The sequence below is a fragment of the Apteryx rowi genome, unplaced genomic scaffold (genome assembly GCF_003343035.1).
Source record: "Apteryx rowi isolate R43461 unplaced genomic scaffold, aptRow1 scaffold_522, whole genome shotgun sequence".
Taxonomy (NCBI): domain Eukaryota; kingdom Metazoa; phylum Chordata; class Aves; order Apterygiformes; family Apterygidae; genus Apteryx; species Apteryx rowi.
In genome coordinates this window covers 71,257-90,599 of record NW_020450786.1, presented here as the reverse complement: position 1 = coordinate 90,599, position 19,343 = coordinate 71,257, and the positions used below count along the sequence as shown (strand labels likewise).

Here is a 19,343-nt window from a genome sequence, read left to right as displayed (position 1 = left end):
GGAAAAAATGATTAAAAGGTGTTCTCGATTTCATATGTTAATGAAGGCACCTGAAATAACATTCACAAGATGTGTATCTTAGTCTACATGGATATCATTAACATATAAGAAAGTGCTTATATATTAATTATATGCTTACTTCATTTGGGTTCTGATCAGCTCCTAAGTATTTTGTAAGTTCTTACAATTAGAAAGGAGAAAATATCACCAGTACCAGCAAGTGTAATGATATAGTGTAATGAAAATATTTCCACATTATTATTTTAGAACTGATGAATGAGAAGTTGATGCAATGGCAGAAGCTCTACCTGATTTCATTTGTTCTTTTCCTAAAGGCCAGGCAGCAGTGCTCCTCCTTTCCTGAATTTCTGATTAAGAAAAAGATGGAAGACTAAATTAATATTTTTGTAAAACAGTGTCTAAATGATAATGAATATCTGTATTCATCTCTGGTGAGTCAATTGACTGAGTACTACTATATCATTCAGAGTGAAGATTTAACTAGGAAGTGTAGAATGGGATTTTCTACTTAGGCGTCATCTCCTACATATCACTCTATTTAATGAACTGATTATAGAGCAAGCTCCATACTATGAAACGATTGTAACCTGAAGATTCAAGTATATTTCATTTTAAAGCATTTCTGCTTCATTTGTACAATTTATACTCTGGATGAATCAGAACTAATTGGATGTTTTTAATGCCCATTTTAGGGGCTGATATTCCTCCCACTAATATCAGCTCCCATTGATTTCAATGGGACTTGGTACAGACCAAAACTTTTTCTAAACGTTAGAAAAAGAGGACTGAACCAAAGATGGAAAGCCTTCTACTGACAGCACAACCAAGTTTGGATTTGCCAATTATTGCATAAAAAAAAACAAACATAAAAACACCTTCTTCAATCAAATCAACACATTCCGGTCAAAACAGTCAAAAACACTTTTTTTGAGTAAAAACATGTTATATAACCTTATATACACTAAATTTTCCTATGTTTTGTTCAGGAATGTCCCTTCCTACAATGTAAAACAAAGCTCAAATTACTTGCTTCTGTGCAAGTAACAGCTTCAAAAACAAAGGAAATGTATTGCAGTGGTATTCTACTGAGTCTCAATAACCTTTCTTTTGGACAAACACTGTCACGCCAATGCAGCTATGGTGAGCAAAGATGACCTGGGTGTTAGGAGGAAAAGAACTAGAATATTTGTTGTAATCTAAGGGCCCATCTATACTGTCTATTGATGGTCACTGTGTGCTTTGGTTGCCTACTCATCTGGTTGGAGTGTGCTGTGGTTCCCTCCTGGCCTGCACACCAGATTTCCTTTATTTTGAAGCCACAGTGCAGGAAGAAACAGTGCCCATTCACATCTTGTCTTGACAAAGAGAATAGGCACAGACAGTAGGGCACAAACAGCTCTTCTGTGGACTGGTCACCCCACACTGTTAGCCAAAAGCATGTCCAGCTTCTGGTGAAAGTCATCCTAACAGTGCTGCATAAATAATGTTAAACAATCTTGAATACAGTGGGGACATTTTCTGCACTGCTTGAACATAGTTTGCCCTACTATTTACCTCACTTTTACTATGCTAGCAAAGTAGAAGTATTTAAAGCTTAAAAAAAGTATTTGTAATGGTATTCAAAAATAGTATTTTGTCACAAGTGACAACATGGAGGTAAAACTTGGAGGGACAGCAATTCATAAAGAGAATAAGCTGAATTTTTTTTGCCATTTATGCCACTGTAAATCTGGAGTAACAAAGCAGAAATTATCCCTGGCAAATAGAAGCTATTAAATAGTACTAAAAACAACAGTGTTCAGACACATTAATTTCCTTTATAATGACAATGTTCTATTGGAATGTTTTAAACTATAACTGGTTTATAGAAGCAAATCACATAGCTGCATTCTGCAGTTTGGAATGGATTTCTTAACAAACAATAGTTTGAAAATAATACTGACCTGTGGCATTCAGCGTTATTGAAGCAGATCTTTTTCCATCACGTTTGTCTTTTAGCCATGTTTGAGCCATAAACAGTGTTTCTGTCCATGCAGTTGCTGGCTCTTTCACAATAATCTTTTCCAGAAGCCAGTCAGAGCCTTTCCCTTTTTCAATAACCATTCCTTGCAGAGTCCCAACATCTACTGCTTCCACTTGAAAAACATCTACCTGAGAAAATCAGAATCAAAAAGACATGCCTATGGAAACAGAACCATGAAACTAAATTAACTGTGTATTTTGAAATATAAAAGTGAGGGGAAAATCAGGATTTTTTTTCATTAATTCAATACCAACAGCACCAGAGATGACAGGTTTAAAGAAGCTAAACTCCTACATTAAGCAGAAGTCCCTTTGCGGTTTTGTAATTTACTGCTAAAACATCTATTCCCTACACAAATCAATTGGTTGCTCATGCTCACTTCCTGAGAGATTTTCCTTCCCAAATTTCTCATTTAATGATTTACAGAGATACCATTTTAAACTCTCTCTTACTCTCAACAAAATAGACCCCCAGGGCTCCCTTTTGTGAGATAAAATGCTGAGGATGAGAATAGCAGAAATGAAGACCACAGAATGGCATTCTATTCTCTTAGGAAAGAATGACAGGCTTGGTCCCAGATTTGAGTTAATACTTGTAGAATTAATTCTAATAAAATTAATTGAATTTTAGGAAAAAAATATCAGACCAAGTAATAAGTTTAAATTAGTTCTACTCTTCAACTGTCAGTTAGAAAGTCCACAATATTTTGAAAAATGTCTCAAGAAGTCTGTTGCAACCTAATTCACTCTGAAGCTACTTAGTGAAAGCAACAGGGAAACAATCCTTATTCAAGGGATTATGCAAAGATTAAACAGAGAAAAGCAGTTCTCTTGCTTCATCAGCCAAATGTCTGTAGCTTCCCTGGGAAGGTTTTCCAGCTGAAGAAAAAATGAAGGACCTGATCCGGCCTGAGCAGGTTGCAGCCTAATGAGACTCACCATGAGTTAAAATATTGAGCTTGAAATTTCAGATAATATATAAAAGCACCCTTTAAAAAAAAAGTAAAGAATCCCCAGAAACATAAACATTTCATTTTTTTCAGCTATTTTTGATGGGTTGCCTTCACCTATTTTTTCTTGTTTTTCATTAACATGTGTACATATGTATGCATGTGTGGGAATGATGCCTTTAATAGTTTCCTAAAAATAATCACCAACCTGTCATTGAATTAGTCGGTGGATTCTTCTAGATTGAAAAGTAGTGTTATTCAAAAGCTGCTATTGTGCRTCATCTAACCATCACCTCTGCATTAAGTCATGTCTGTGTTATTGTGTGAAAGAAGAAAATGAGAGAAGCAAACTGACAATGATTTTAAGGAAAAAGTGTTAAATGGACACTACAATAGCTATATTTCCTTATGATGACTCAAGGTAATCAGCTGCTTAGTGAATTTTGACTGGCAAAAGCATACGATGGAAATGAAAATTAAGGTTCTCAGGATAATGATGTTCTTCAGCAGCAGAGTTAGTACGTTATAAGTGCTGGAAGTCTAGATGGAGTGCATGACCGAAGGGAAAAAGGCTCCTCTTTGCATTTTCCATGGTTAAATCAAAAAGTAGCATTTAGCATCAACACTGCAATTATAGTTGATTACCTGTTGTACTAATTCAATTTACCTTAATTATTATATGAGTTTTGTCACTGATCTATTCTATCTTTAACTGGGTTGGTAAATTTATAGCATTATGCTGGAATAAGTATATAATGGCTTGCTACACTTTTAGAATAAAAATGTATTAAAAATACACAGGACTGGAACATGGGCCAAAACCACAAACTTAAGTAAGAAACATACAAACCCTTATCTCTGTTATAAAATAAATATTTTAAGTCCCCCAAATGTGAAAATATATTTTAGAAATTAGTATTTTGTCATTGCAAATGTTTATGCTTATACTAATACAACGTACATGAATTATTCCATTGGAAATGTATGAAGAAGTTTTTGCCAGATCAGAACACAGGCTTTAAAAGAAAAGAGTTTTCCACAGGATGGCTAACTTATTGACACTATCATCACTGTCTCCAAAAAATCTGCGGTCTGTGAACCACTTTTGGAGAGGAGACACAGTCAAGAATAAAGGAAAAATACAGACAATACCCTACAGACTTCTAGACTTGTGCTGTCTCTGGAAGTTGGATAGTTGGGTTTGACCTGCTCTAAACTTGAGAATCAATATATTCTATTAAGCTAGAAAATCTTCACACAGCATCAGCTGAAATATTTGTACACTACTCTCCCTAGTGTGCATGGTTCTGAAAGCACTTAATAGCTCAGGTGCAACACATACTATGGGTTATTCATAACCTGGATAATCCAGCCACAGATAACAGAAAGTTGAGTATATACTGGTAATTTATGAAATGTTTTCCAAATCATTTTTCCTCTGAAAAGTGGTATATTTTGGCTGAATAAACCTTTGTGAAAACTATGAACTTCAGTTTGTACTAGACACACTATCTCATAATTTGCCAATGTGCAATCTTGACAGGCCCATTTTAGAGCATATGAAATCTCAGAAATCCATAGCTAAATTTGCAGAAGATTCAGCCATCTAATAAATCATGAGTTGAAAAACATGTAACTGGACTTGGAATTGTAAGACCTGCGACAAACTCACTTCATAAACAAGATTACCTTTTCTTTTTATGTGTACTTCTTAAAATCGTGTGGTGTGATGAGCTTTACCGTAGTCAAGAGACAAAATAAAAGAAAAAAATTTAACAGCAACTATAATTGTTAGAGCTAGATGAACAATTTTTCAGAGACAATTTAACTGCCATATTTAATCCACTCTCTCTTCACGAGCTGTCTGCAGAGAGAGAGATTATGACATACATTTAATTATAATTTTAAGAAATTGAATCGTTATTAATAATTCAGTTCATATTTTGGTGGATTCATTTTAGACAAGGGGTTACTCATGAATTATGGGAAGTATGAGAGTTGTTGACAGGTCTTGTATGTCACACAATACTCTATCTCCTAGCTGATTTACAGGTAGAAAAAACATACATTTTAAGTCATCAGAGGCTTAATTCTTTTACAAAAAGAGAAATAAAGAGAAAACACACAGAAGATAGCTAAGTCTACAGAATATGAAACTTTTTTTTCCATTTTCCCCTCAGGAAAAAATGTTATTTTTTTTTAGCTACTATTAGCAACTTTGGTTTGCATGGAGAAAAGTCACGTTAAAACAATATATAAATAAGAGTATATAAATTTTAAAATGTAAATAATATATATTATGTGCACATATATAAATAATATATATTGATGAAATTAGCAGAATTTGTATTAAATTTTCTCAGAATGGTCTTAAAACAATTTGTGTGTATGTACTTAATTTTCATAACTAACACTGCTGGAGAAAGAAAGATATGTTAAAGATTGAGCAGCTGAGAATGATAGAATGAAAATTGAGCAGCTGAGAACAACAATGTGAGAGCCTGCATCATACATTCACTGCGACCCAGAAAAGCGCCTTTAGCAGAACCAGAATTTCTCAGATAAGAAAATAAATGTTGAAAAGTGCCTTAAAAACATGCAGGCAAACAAAGCAGACTTTCTTTAAAGTTTAATTTTTGAGAATTCCTTTTCAGATTTTCTTCAAATGTTTCTTTGTTTTCCCAGGATCCATGTTCTGAGGATCTCTTTTGATTCCATCACCCGATTTGACTCTATTCAACGCTCATCAGTGTCAGCACTGGCAACATATCACTGTCTGTAGCAGTTGCAATAGCTCTTGTAACAACAGAAGCATTTGAACAGTCACTATGCAATATTTACCTTTATAAATGCCAATCATTTTATAGGTTCAGTATTTCAGACTTGATGGTTGGTTAATGATGATATTCCCAGCAGAACTGAAAATGGCAAGTCAAGACACACCATATGCTTAATTTCATCAACCTGCATGCACAAGTGATTTCCCATACTCCTAATGTTACTGTCATTTTAATAGGCTTTCACTGGAAAAGGAGTTAAAGTGTCTGGATAAAGGACCTTTTCTATTAAGCTTTGCAAACTTATCGATTTGCTGCCTGATTATTCTGATCTCACTTGTAAATCTGGAGAAACTCCACTGAAGTCAAAAGGGTTTTACTACTGGGAGGCAAAATAAAGGCCCCTGTACACTGAGCCAGAATCACAAATAGTGTCTGAACATTCCTGTAGACAAATGAGAAAAATAACTTCTGCCGATACCTCACTTCTCAGGCTGTGGCCACATGGGCTGTTCCAGCTGCAGCTGAACTTCCCCATCCCATCCTAATTGCTTGTCACCATCTAGTGATGGTGACCTTCTCCCAAACAGAAACTAATTGTCACCTTTTTAGCTATGCCAGCATAACCACACAATCGGCTTCTCCCCAGCCAAATTTTATCAAGACAGTCCAAGTAAAAATCCCCAAACTATTAACAACATTAATAGTAAAATCAAAATAAACATTTGGACAGAGTGAATGTGTGTCACTGTGCCAGCAGACTTAAAAGGCAGAAATATTGGGTGGTAGGCAGCAGTAATGACAAACATCGGTAGTGATAATATCTTCACCCAACTCAGCAGAATGATGAACAGCCCATCTGACTGTAACCTCAGCATCTTCTATTCTGTCCTCTGTACAAATGCTTCTTTTAAAACAGGGTTTTCCACACATCTGAAAAAGCCAGTCCTGAACTTCCTCCTAAATTTACATATTTTTGCAAGCAAGTTTTTGTTTTATGTTAAATTCTCATCCAAAAATGGATTGTAAATGTTTATTTTTTAATGAAAAAATTAAATGAGTTTAAATTGCAAAGAATGCATGATTAGAGCTTTCTGATCTCCTCCAATTATCATGGTTCATCCATCTTCAACAAGATTAGTGAAGAATAAACAAAATAATAGAAGCAGCAAAGAAACAAATACCATTTGCCCTAGAACTGATCTTATGTTAACTTGTTTAATATAACTGGAACAGAATCTTTTTGAAATAGGATTTGTATTCATTGAACAGCAACAGGAATAAGAAAGACTAGTGGCACATTATAATAATCAGTAGCTATGACCATTAACTACGTCATAAAAGACATTTCAATCAGACTTTAAGTAAAATACATTTAATAAAATGCAGGACTGCTACAGAGACCAATATCATCAGACACGTCCACATCTGTAAACATACGATATATTACACAAAGAAATAAAGATTAAAAAAAAAAGACAAATGTTAAAAAAGATCACTGTTGGCAAATTCACACTCATCTGGCTCTGATATAGCCTCATTGTTGATAATGTAATAATAATAGTCCAAGTTGGAGATCTGGTTTGAGAGTTAAAGAAAATAGGATTTATGTTATTTGCTTCAATTTCAGTAACCCATTTGATTGCATAACACTTTGATTAAGACCCCAGAATCCAAAATTCAAGTGACTCTCAGGTGGGCTCAAGTTGTCTGACTGAATGGGACAGTGAAATGGCTAACCAGTTGGTCTCCAGAAGCAGCTGTAAATGGGGAACATTCTCAGGCAGGTGTGCTGCAGTGAGGCTAGTTCATAAGCCTATGCTGTTGAATGTGTGCACCAAGTAACAGGAGGAAAACAAGATTTTACAGATGATGCAAAAACAACCTCTGGTTATGACACTTGAAGAAGTAGGGTGCTAAACTGAAGAAGGCTCTGAAAAGATTTGTGAGAGTGAATAAATCACTGGAAACCCTGCCTTACAGTGAGTCAAGCAGTTTAATCTATTTAGCTTGTCAAAGACAAGCACTGTGATTTGATTATTGTCATAAATACCTTCAAAGGAAGCAGAAAACTGGTGCAAAAGAATGATCAGTCTAAAAGTCAAAAGTGTAACAAAATCCAGTGCCTAGAAGTTAAAGCTTGACAAATTTAGACAGAAATAGTGTGAGCCTTTAAAAAAAGATACTTATGCTTTGGAAAAACTTTCCAAGTGATAGACCCTTCATCACTGGAAGCTATTAAATCTGTATTAGATGCTTTTTTCTAAAATATTTGCTTTAACTCAGTCAAAGTTTTTGGATTTGAACTAAAATTAACTCAGTTCTTGTTGTATTGGGGAAAAAATCATTGAATATTTTATTTGCTGAAAAATGCAGACTTGGATGGATCGTGTGTATCATCAGCTGTATTTTATTTTAAGATTATTATTATTTTTTTTAATGAAATAAATCTGGCACAGAATTCACTCACCTAACTTTGCCTATCTAAAATAAAATCTACTGTAAGATAGTTGGCAAAGTTTCCTGAAAAGCAGGGCTCCTGAGAAAGCAATAGGCACCCTCTGAGGATAATTCATTTCCTCTTAAGATAAATGTCTAAAATAAAGAAGGTAACCAACTCATGGAAACATCCATTTCACTCCACTGTTGCAGAAGAAATTCAGACTATCATGTTAGAAAAGACACGTACATTATAGCTAAAGCTAAGTGAAGTGAACTTCATCTTTAGCAATTTGATATCTTTAATTTATTTTTGAGCTGCAAGTAAAAAGAGAGCAACTCCCCAAGTAATTCATTTTAGACTTAATTAATTTTGTCCACCTTTTAATTCTTGGCAACAAAGTTTTATATTTTTTCTTGCCTGAAAAAATATGTCAGGAAACCCAAATTAGTTTTTCACATAGCTCTAATACAATGGACTGTGTTATGAAGGTAGTCAAACTAGGTGATTTCAATGGTATGTTCTATGTTTACCTTCTGTAAATTTATTACTGACTGTGAAATTCTACCCCAGAGGTATTGCTGATACCGTACAGGGCTCAGATATTTTCCACTGTTCCAGGATTATATAAACCTTTAATCGTGTTCTTCCTTTCTGCTTTTCTGCTCACAGTTTCTGACAACCTCCATCAGTCTTTCCTTCACTATGATGACATTTCATATTTTCCTAGCTTTCATCTGAATAATACTTCTGCTGGATGACCAGGCCATCTTACTGTTCATTTCTGTAATACAATATCTTGGCCAGCAGCCTATCACTGTGATTAACACATTTGGGTCAATAGCATTTTGCAATTATTTAATCATCATGTCAGATGTGCTTTCCACGAGAGAGAGTTTATCAGCAGTAACAGAACAGTAGTGTCCTAGATGTGATGTGATATGGGCATTGCAGACAAATAGTGACTTCTTAATAGTGGCCACAGCACATTGCCCCACATTCTGGCCATATTGAGCATATTCTGTGACATGTTTTTTTTCTGAAGCATTCTTTAAAATTACCAGTGCTTAATCTGTAAGCAAGTACCGAAACTGAACACCAGCAGTCACCTCTTACTGACAATTTTTGTATGTGCTGCAGTTACCATGGTACCAACCCGAGCAGATGATGTCTAAATATAGGGCAGGATAAAGAATTTCTCTTTCCAACAGCTAATAGAATGAAGTAAAAATTCCCAGAGATTTTACTGTTTCAGTAATTTAGAGTACTTAAAATACCAGCCATTTTCATTATACAGAGATTAAAATACTTAAATATTACTCATAACATATCCAGTGTAGTTTACCATTTTTGATGTAATTGATCTGAAAAAAGCCACTTTCCCAAAGAGGAAATTTGTGGCCAACTCACAGCCATATGACAGAACACACAGCAGGTCCATCAAAGACCACATAAAAAAGGCACAAAGGAATTTAACTGTGAAGTGGTGAGCACTGGAAGGAACATGGAGGTATTATAAGACTGAGACGATTTTATATAACTGGGCCCTGACTTTTACAAAATGTATGTATTGACTATACTTGGTTGATAAATGCTACCAACTACAAACACGGACTTCAGAATTAAACTGATTCATATGAATCATACATATGAATAAATAGTACTAGGAATTCATAAAACCTAAACTGCACAAAGAAGTGCACTGAGATTGATGCTGTGTTTGATGTTCTCCTAAAAGCTATCAGGGTAGGCAGAGCAATGTCAGAACAATTTGAAAGAATGCAGTTCTTGCAGCACTGGTCCTTGCATCATTTATCTGAGAGATCACTAGAAACCTGGCTTTCTCAGTGACTGTGGTACTTCCTCTGGCATGGGGTAAGCTACAGGGAGCTGATTGGTGAAGTGATAATTTCATGCACATCAGTTTATCTACCAGTTCTAAATGGCTTCACAGGTGTAAGGACTTTGGAAAGACACAAAGGAAACTTTTCAGATAGAAAAAGCTAATTCAATCTTTTACTATTATGGAACCCAGCTCATGTAAATAAAAGACCTGCTAAACGAGAAGAATGTAGCTCCAATCCACTGCAAAATCCTCAGAATATTTAAATATTTCTATGCATTTCTGCATTGCTAAGATGTTGTTTGCAGCAGTGCGAACATTCTGTGAGACTAAAACTATATTTTGATGTGATTTCTAACAGAAACACTCTTCCAGTTCACTAGCTGTTACTGTATAGTCAAGGGAAAAATTATTGCAAGGAAAAGCACATTCTAAAATGTCAGAACAACTGTGAAGATTCAGAATGCAAATTCCATGTCTGTTATAATCCAAAATCCCCCAAACCACCAAGTCCAGATTCTCTGACTGCAGGGGTGCTCAGCACAATATGGGATTGGGCTGGGATAGAAAGAGGCATTCTACACTTGAGAGTCTCTTTAGAGATAAAGCAAAGAAAACATTGGGAAATTTCCAAAACACACCTTGAACAAAATGTTGCTGCAAAGGCAGGAGTCTTGCTTGCAGAATCAATTTACTTTTCATTGATTAAGCAAATATTTTTATTTTATTTTCACTGGACAAGGAGCAAATCAAGACTTTTCTATGTTTTTCTATTACTTTGCTAAAAGAAATTTCATTTACATTAAACTAATTTTATTCCATGAGACCAAAAGGAATGCAGCTCAAAAATGCAGTAACTCAGACATAGTTTATCAATAAACCATAATTTGAATTTCAAAATTAAGAAAGACAGTTGTGCCTTTTCAAAACTGAGCATATTCATCCACAAGTATTTAATACTCCCAAAAACAAAGATTTAAAGTCTCTCCATTCTCTTATGAATAATAATTTCAAATAGGTCAAATCTAGAAAGTTAATGACCCCCTCCAACTCCCACTGAATTCACAGGATTGGGGGTAGTTAGGAGATGAGATTCTCCTAGTCTCACATATAATGCCTCTGTTTTGGCTATCAATACAAGCTGATCTGCAAGCTGACCTCCTTAGAGAAACTCTGTTTTTCTGGGAGGCTGACACCAGCAGAAGGAAATAGTTTACTGCATGATATTTCTAAACCAAATGCGGGGAGGAGTTAGAATATCATAGTCATAGTATTCACTGAGCTTTCAAGAAGGTATGAGAGTGTACACATTATAAGAAAGACAGGTAACTGTCTATTGTAAAATATGCTCAGCACTTCTCGTTATGAGACACTTATTTTCATTTTGATAAACTCTATCCCAACTGAAATTTTCTGCACCAAATGTTGGTTTCAGAATCTTTTTTTTTAATTGTTTTAATCTCAAACTTTATTTTAAAATAAAGATCTGAAGAAAATACAAACATATTTCTTATTACGTGTTTAAAAAATCGAGTACCTTTTCATTTGAAAGTTTCACTCCCCCTATCCAGGGCTTCCAACAGGGACTAGGTTTTATGTCAAAGACATGCTTTTTGCTGTAAATCTTCCTCCATTTCTGCAGTAGTTTTAGTAGCTAAATTCCCTCAAATTTCTGTTTGTATTGACTATGCTACAGGCAAATGCATCTCTGGCAGCTGTGCTGGTCTTTGGCTGGTCTACATCTCTGAGCAGGGAAACTCTCTCCCCTGCGCAGTCAATGACTCTCTTGGTAGACCTAAGAAATCTATGGAGGGTAGCACCTGACTGTCTGCAGGGGACAAGAGCCGGACCCAGAGGTGGACTGACAATGGAAAGGCTGAAGGCATGGAAAGGACCCTTACCCTGAAGACTGGCAAGGGAAAAATGAAGAATTGATGGAAATTAATTAACTAACGGAGTCTCTTCATTGCTCTGTTGTCAGCAAATACCCAGGAAAACCACTGGCATGTAATTGAAAACCTTCAATATTGGCAAAATTGAACCTAGAAGTGCTTGATATTGTCATTTTATTACTTTATCAGTATTGTTAGCATAAGCTGCATAAGCATCAGTACATTTTACATAACATACAGATATGCACATACACATACACATAAAAATACAGGGCATTGCAAACTAGTCTTCAGAGACTCCATCATACTTTCATTAAGTCCACACGAATTGGAAAAATATCATACAGAAACGATAAGCTTACCTTTCCTTTAGTGAAATGATCATCTCCTTTTCTTACTAATTTTCTTCTGCCTGTATCTCCCAAAAGACCTTGCAGCATGACATACACATCTGCATCTGTTCCTGACCCAGGGGATGCTCCCGTAGTGATATAGAGAATATAGTTTTTCACTTTGGGGGGGAAAAAAAAGAAAGATGTACTAAAGCTTAACCAGTAAAAAAAAAATCTTAAGAAGCTTAATTAGTAAACAAAATACATTATTGAATAAATTACTATTATATTTTCATTTTTATTCTTGCCCAAAGTGATCAAAGGGCAAATAAAATTACAATGCTTAGAAAAGCACATAGAATCACTGTAATTAAAATTTAAGAACCATTGTAATTAGAAATAACAAGCTAAACAGTTTGTGACTGGGCCTGAAACACAGGGAAAAAGAAAAAGTGAAAGAAGAAGATAAAGAACACATCATCAGTTGTTACAAAAACATGTAAATAATACTCTACCACACACTTGTGTGTATTTAAATGTTTAACACTCCTATGAAATGTCTCCTAAGGTATGGATGACACTAAATTATTCAAAATGCACAGCTCTGTTCTGAGCCTCACTGGATTCAACTGAAACTGAGCTCAGCCAGAAAGAGGACAACTTTTGTATTTCCTCTGGATCATGGTCCAGCCAGTAGTTGGCTGCTCCACACTGTACTAGTTAGCTATGTGCTTCAGCAGGTGATTTCAAGAATGGTTGTGTATTGTCTGACAATTTATTATAATTCCTTATTTGGGCATTTTTTGACTGACTGTTTATGTTAAGTACTCATTTGCACTCCCAGAGAAATGCATAAGACACTTGTGATCTGGCCCTGAAAGCAAGAAAGAAGCAACATCCCCAAAACATTCCATTGAAAAGGTAAAGATTATGGGGAGGAGGCAGAGAAAACAGTATCTGTCCTCATGCTAAATGCTCCTCAGAAACAGGAACAGCATTCCTAAAGTTTTAAACATCCGTGCTCTTTTAGAAAAAAGTGAAAGTGGATAAAAGGCAAGATGCCTTTTCAGGGAATACCCCAGCAGTACTCTTCAGTTCACATTCATGGAACTTCTGTCCAAGTGTCTTTCTTGAGGCTAGCTGTGGAAACCTAGGGAAAAAGGCACGCAATATACCGATTACTTGGACTACTGAACGAAGCCCTTAAATTCCTGGGAAACAGAGGGGACTGGAATATCCTCATGGTAGAATATCCACTTAGGGCAAGAGCTGCTGCATTCTTCACTAACTTTGGTTATGAATTCTCTTAAGGTACACAGAGCAAACCAAAACAATCTAGTCTTGAGATGATGAAGACAACTCATACGAAGGCATTTTAAGATATTTTACCACTAGGTCACAGGAGAAGAATGCCTGAAATTCTAGGAACACAAACATATACGTTTCTGGTGTTAGGGGCCATGGATCTCTTTCTTATCTGAAATTACACTATTAGACTTATTTCCTTTGGATTTCCTTTGTTTCCTCTGGGGGAGAACTAAATAATATAAAGAAAAAGCTGAACTCTGAGTACAGTTCAAAACCCTTTTAACATTTTCAGTGCTGTATGTTTGCTCTTTTACACGTCACAAAATGATATCAGTCAGACTTGGAATGCAAAATGCACAGCTAAATATACAGACTGAGAATTTTTTAAACAGTTGTGTAGACTGCACCTAGTCATGCATCACTGGTTAAAATGAATAGAACGTATCTGCTAAATCCTTTGAGCTGTTCTTAGCCTTCATCATTGACCAAATTTTTCTAGTGTTTCTGATTTGCAACAAACCTGCTGGAAAAGGAAAACCAGCTATGAGAACTGGAAGCTCTGCCACTGTTAATCCTTCATCCTCTGCAAAGTTGCGAGAAAAGGGAAATTCTAGAATATTTTTACTTTCTCTATGTTGAAGCTTTACCTAAATAGAGAACAAAAAGAAATTGTTGTAGTGTCTGTGTCATGGGCTCTAATACAAACTAAAGCAAGGGACATGCTACTACTCACAGACGAGAGAGAACATGCAGTCTCAATAATACAGTGGAAGAGGAAATACATCATTCTAAAATGTTTTTTGAAAGCAGTCTGTTAAAAGGGATGGAATAAAGATTTTCCCAATTAAAATAATTAAAATATTGTCAATGTTATTGCTGTAGAGATTGTAGTAGGGAGGATAATGTTTTGGAATGGTTCAGAAAGGTTCCTTTATGCAAGCTATTCATCCAGTATCCAAGTGAAAAAGAAGGGCTGATATGCCCCTTTCAGCTTTTGAGAAATGTCAGTATGCCTTAACATTTTTCAGTGCTGAATGTTTTCTCATTCAGAGTAGCTGGAAAAAAAAAATTAAGAGTTTCTGGGGAAAGCTGAAAAATAGAAATCACGCATGTTTTTATGACATGTATATCATCTGTACATATGTATCATGTATATATTGATTATATTACTGAATATTTTGAATGCCTAAAAAATACTGTATATACAGTGATAAAAGGATGATAAAGTGATGAAAAGGAGCAAGGCAGCTAAGTCTTACTATCAGGAAACTAATTTTAACAATGAGGCTTCTTGCACTATGGAACTGCCACCTACACTAAGAGAGAGAAGTTAACTATCCTCTAAACTATTTAAAGCTAGACCAAAATACTTGAAAATATGTTGCAGGACGGAACCCTCCTTTGAACAGGGAACAGAAAAGGCCTAATCATTCATTTCTTCATGATCTAACATGCTACCTTTTAAAAATGACCAAACATTTAACCCAGTAAGTTCACCATATTTGGTTAGCAATTCTCATTGGTAGATAGCAGGATTATTTTTATCTTCAAAGAACTCCTAATATTGTTTCATGATGACCGATATGTTGAAAGGATTTTTTAAAATGAAGTACAAAGTGTAGTGCAAAGTTAATACCATTTCTCTTTCATACTAAACATCTACTTTTCTGAAGTTTCTTGAAAATCAGATTTCATTTAGTATGTTATATTTCTTCAAGAACAGAAAGAGGCAAGAATAAAGATGTTCTTATCTCTGAACTATTGCATTCCCCAGAAATAAAGTATATCTTACTTTTTTTTTTTGTCCTGGACAGTCTGTTCTAATGGTTTCAATTTCCTCAAAGACATCGAGAGAATTATTTTGCAGTCATGGTTATAAAAGTGAATTCTGAATCTAAATATGGAATTCAACCAACTGAAACACCTGCATTTACTTGTGATAGAAAGGGGAAATCTCAAAGAAGTCTGGTCTTGTAAAATCAAAATAAAGTAGCATAGAAATGACCATCCTGGTTCAGACCAGCAGTGTAAATAGATTGCTAACCTGTCTTTGATAATAGATATTATCCCCAAGCTAGATACTTCATACAAGGATTCAATCAGTCCTGCTATGGAATCTGTGGAACAACAGGGGAATATATATCACAAAGCAGAAAAGGTTATATTTCTTTCTCTTAATCCTACCTAATGTAAATGTGGATATTTTCTTTATCTATATAAATGAAGGTGATTTTTTTTCTAATTCAGTGTTGAGTCATTGCTATGACCTAATGAGGTAAAGCAGGATAATAGACGTCATTGTTTGCAAGTGCCAAGTTTCTGTCACATTTCAATGTGACCCACTGTCTCCTACAATCTCCAAGAAGCAGTCTTAATTTTATCAATAGATTTGTTACTAAGGAATATTTTATCTGGCTAGAAAGACAAAGTTAACAACCTGCCTACCAGCTAAATGTCAGGGGGTTCAATTCTCTATTTAATATCATGTATCAAAGATGAAAATTAATGTTTTCTCCAATTTTTAACGAGAACAAAATAAAAATATTAAGGGGAAAAGTGTAGTTGCAATTTGAAAGAAGATGATTCTTTCCCTTAGACTTCTTTTCATTTTGCCAGCATAAGAGGATAAAGATACTTTTTCTATAGTAAAGTGCCACAGCAGTTTCAGTGTGATGTCAGATTTTAGCTTCAGCATCTTGGACATCAGAAGAAAAATTGTCATTTTTGCTGTTCATTTCCACATGCCAACTTAAATGGCAGATATTTTCATCAAAAGACATTTCTAGTGTCTCACTTAATTATTTGCCTTGAATCACTGGGTCCACAACATGCAACAGCCAATTTGGAATTATGTAAATACTGCCATGCATGCCAGTGATTACAGTTCTGAATAAAGGCCTCTCGATATGCTATAGATAATGGCACATCTGTGTATACGCCCTCCAGAAATCTACTTACAAGATTTACAAGATTTTTGTTATTCAATGCTATTCTAATAAGTCTTTTGAGCACTCTCTGAAGTTAGCACACCACAAGTGTTACCAGATCCAGTTACTTCTGTGAATTAAATATTATGTAATTTCAAACAGAAACTGGATGTAATAACTACAGAATATGAAAAAATTTAATTTTACAATAAATACATAATCTATAATTATTATTATTTTTTTTTTACCTCACGGCAATGCCAAGTCTCTCCTTCTCCAGCTTCTTCAATTTCTAGGCGAACTTTGCATATAGTATTGAATTTCTTATTTAGTTCAATTGAAGTCTCATAAATCTGCTTTTTTTTAAGAGATCCTTTGGGAAATGTGACTGAAGCACAAGTACCTTTTTCACCACATACAGTTAGAGACATTTTAGGATTTATGGAACTAGAAGAAGCATCACTAGTTGTGACAAGGACATCCCAAGTTCCTGTTGAAGCAAAACAGTAGAAAATAATTAATGGGTTGGCTGAATATCCAAAAGAATACAGGAATTAGTAACAGGGTTTAGTGAGTGACTAGAAACTCAATCCTGCCTTTGCATTATGAGAGAATCTTGAAAGATAACAGATTCACTGATTATCACTGATTTAGTACACACACAGAAAAACAGACTGGACACTGGCCTTTCTGTAGGATAGTTGATCCTTTAAAGATGGACCAGTCTGGTAGGACCATGCACATAAAACAGCCAGTTACGTGTTAGAAACTTATGAAGAGCTACGCCAATTCACTGATCTCTTTCCCTTCATAAATGTTTCATCTATTGATTTTAATGTTTATCTGATTTATCACCACTCAAATGCAGCATATTTTCTACTAGATATAACCCACTATCAGGTTTGCATTTTTTTTATTTCAACCATTTGAGGAGCTATTTAAACTAGAATGTTAATATTTGCTACAAATATTCTTTAACAAGGTGCTGATGAGATAAACTGGTTTAAAACTTGAAATGTGGTATTTTTATCACATATAACCAAAATTATCACTCCAGTAAAGTACAAAACTTTATTCATTTGCTCTGTAAAGAAAATGTTTAGTGAGAGATTAAAAATAATTCTATACAATACTTCATAGATTTTCCTGCTTTAGGAACACAGAAAACACCCAAACCAGCAGTTTTACTTTATAAGAAAAATGGAAAATTACATTGAAAAGAAATAACAATTAGTTTTCAAACTAAAGGTCAGGTTTGAAGCACTTGGTCTTTTAAAAACTCTAGCTGAATTGACAGTCATCTGAAGGCTCATAAGGACTGCAGACTTAGACTAGGTAGGCTCCTGAGTAATGGCTGTGATTCTATAACGAACAGAGATGCTAACATGTTCAGTTAAACCTCCAATCAGCAAGACATTTTGGAAGATCAGAAACCTGCACACATCAAGAAATCCCACTGACTAAACTGTTTTTAACATGTTCATTCATGGAAACAGAATATATGGAATTCTCAGGGCTCATCAAGACCATGGTTTCCACTTAAAAAGTCATGACTTCTACAAGGCTTTTATCACCTGGGCTGGTGCAGAACTGATTGAGCACAACTGATTTTTATTAAGATAACTGAGTTGTGCTTATATCAAGCAAGCCAAAGGTTGGTTTTAATAATTTCAAATAGTTGTTTTGTAAAATCAAGGATATTTTACTCGAAGTAATGCAAATTGTGATTTTCTGAGTTTATTTCTATATTTCTCCTGCAAAGTCCAGCTTTCTAACCACAACAGGCAAATCCTTATCTTCTGGTGTAAATTACTGCAAATAAAGCTTTATTACTTTACAGCAGCTGAAGATCCATACTATGAATTCAGGACTCTGTGAAGGTAAAAAATTGGCATTCACATTCCTTAAAATGATGTAAAATAGCTTCAGAGGTTATGACTTCAGGGCTAATCATAAATAGCTACCATTTTCATGTCTATGAGCATTAAAAATAAAGGAAACCAAGGATAACATGAGAAAAATGCACAATTGCATCTATTTTCAGCCTTTAACTTGCTAGTCTAGCTACACCAAGTTTTTTCGCTATCCTTTCCCAGGAAAGATTTGCCACATCCCTGATCAGCATCTTATATCTTCTTTACAACTATTCCAGTATGAACGAGGCCTTTTGGACACAAGTGATCAGAATTGTACATAGCACTCCAGAAGAAATATCGCTGTTTCTTTGTACAGCGGCCTTAATTCTTCTTTATCTTTACTGATAATGCCTCAATACATGTAGGGTTACAATTACTTTAGTCATAACCACATCACATTGCTTTCTCAATATTATCCTGTGATCACATAAGAAACCCAGGTATTTCTCCTGCTCATTTCCCACTGATGAACTTTTATAGTATAAATAATTACAAGGCATGGAGATACAGAGCCAATACATTTTTTAGATTCTTATCTACTACTTAGGTTCCTAACTTCCAAATGAAATTAACAGAAATTAGGAATCTGTACAAGAGTTAAGAGCTTAAATACTTAGTAGGATTTGGGTCTAATTGCGTTCAAGCTTTGTGCTACAGAATTCCATTCCAATGTTTTTCTTCCAGTTCTCAAAGTCTTTGAGTTTATCACACAACCTCCTAATCCTTCTAATAATATTCCCTGACTTTTTAGCATCAACAAATTTCATTAGCACGTTCATTCTCTCTTCTCCAGCTCATTACAATTTTTCCTTTTACTACTACTTTCCACTTTCTAATTATTACCTAATAGTTTCCCATTAAGCAAATAAAATTCAGTACTGAAATTTAGACAGGTTGGATGCCATTACATTATTC

At 34.9% G+C, this 19,343-nt stretch overlaps 1 protein-coding gene across 1 annotated transcript in view; it reads right to left on the bottom strand.

The window, feature by feature from the left end:
* Positions 1-19,343, bottom strand: part of LOC112973091 (lipoxygenase homology domain-containing protein 1-like) — a gene marked incomplete at its 5' end in the record, with an annotated part of 100,677 nt that overhangs the window by 15,286 nt on the left and 66,048 nt on the right. The window contains 5 exons of the mRNA XM_026080494.1: positions 309-368; positions 1,965-2,172; positions 12,308-12,456; positions 14,106-14,232; positions 16,761-17,002. Coding sequence (XP_025936279.1) covers positions 309-368; positions 1,965-2,172; positions 12,308-12,456; positions 14,106-14,232; positions 16,761-17,002 — 786 coding nt within the window. The remainder of the gene's footprint in view (positions 1-308; positions 369-1,964; positions 2,173-12,307; positions 12,457-14,105; positions 14,233-16,760; positions 17,003-19,343) is intronic.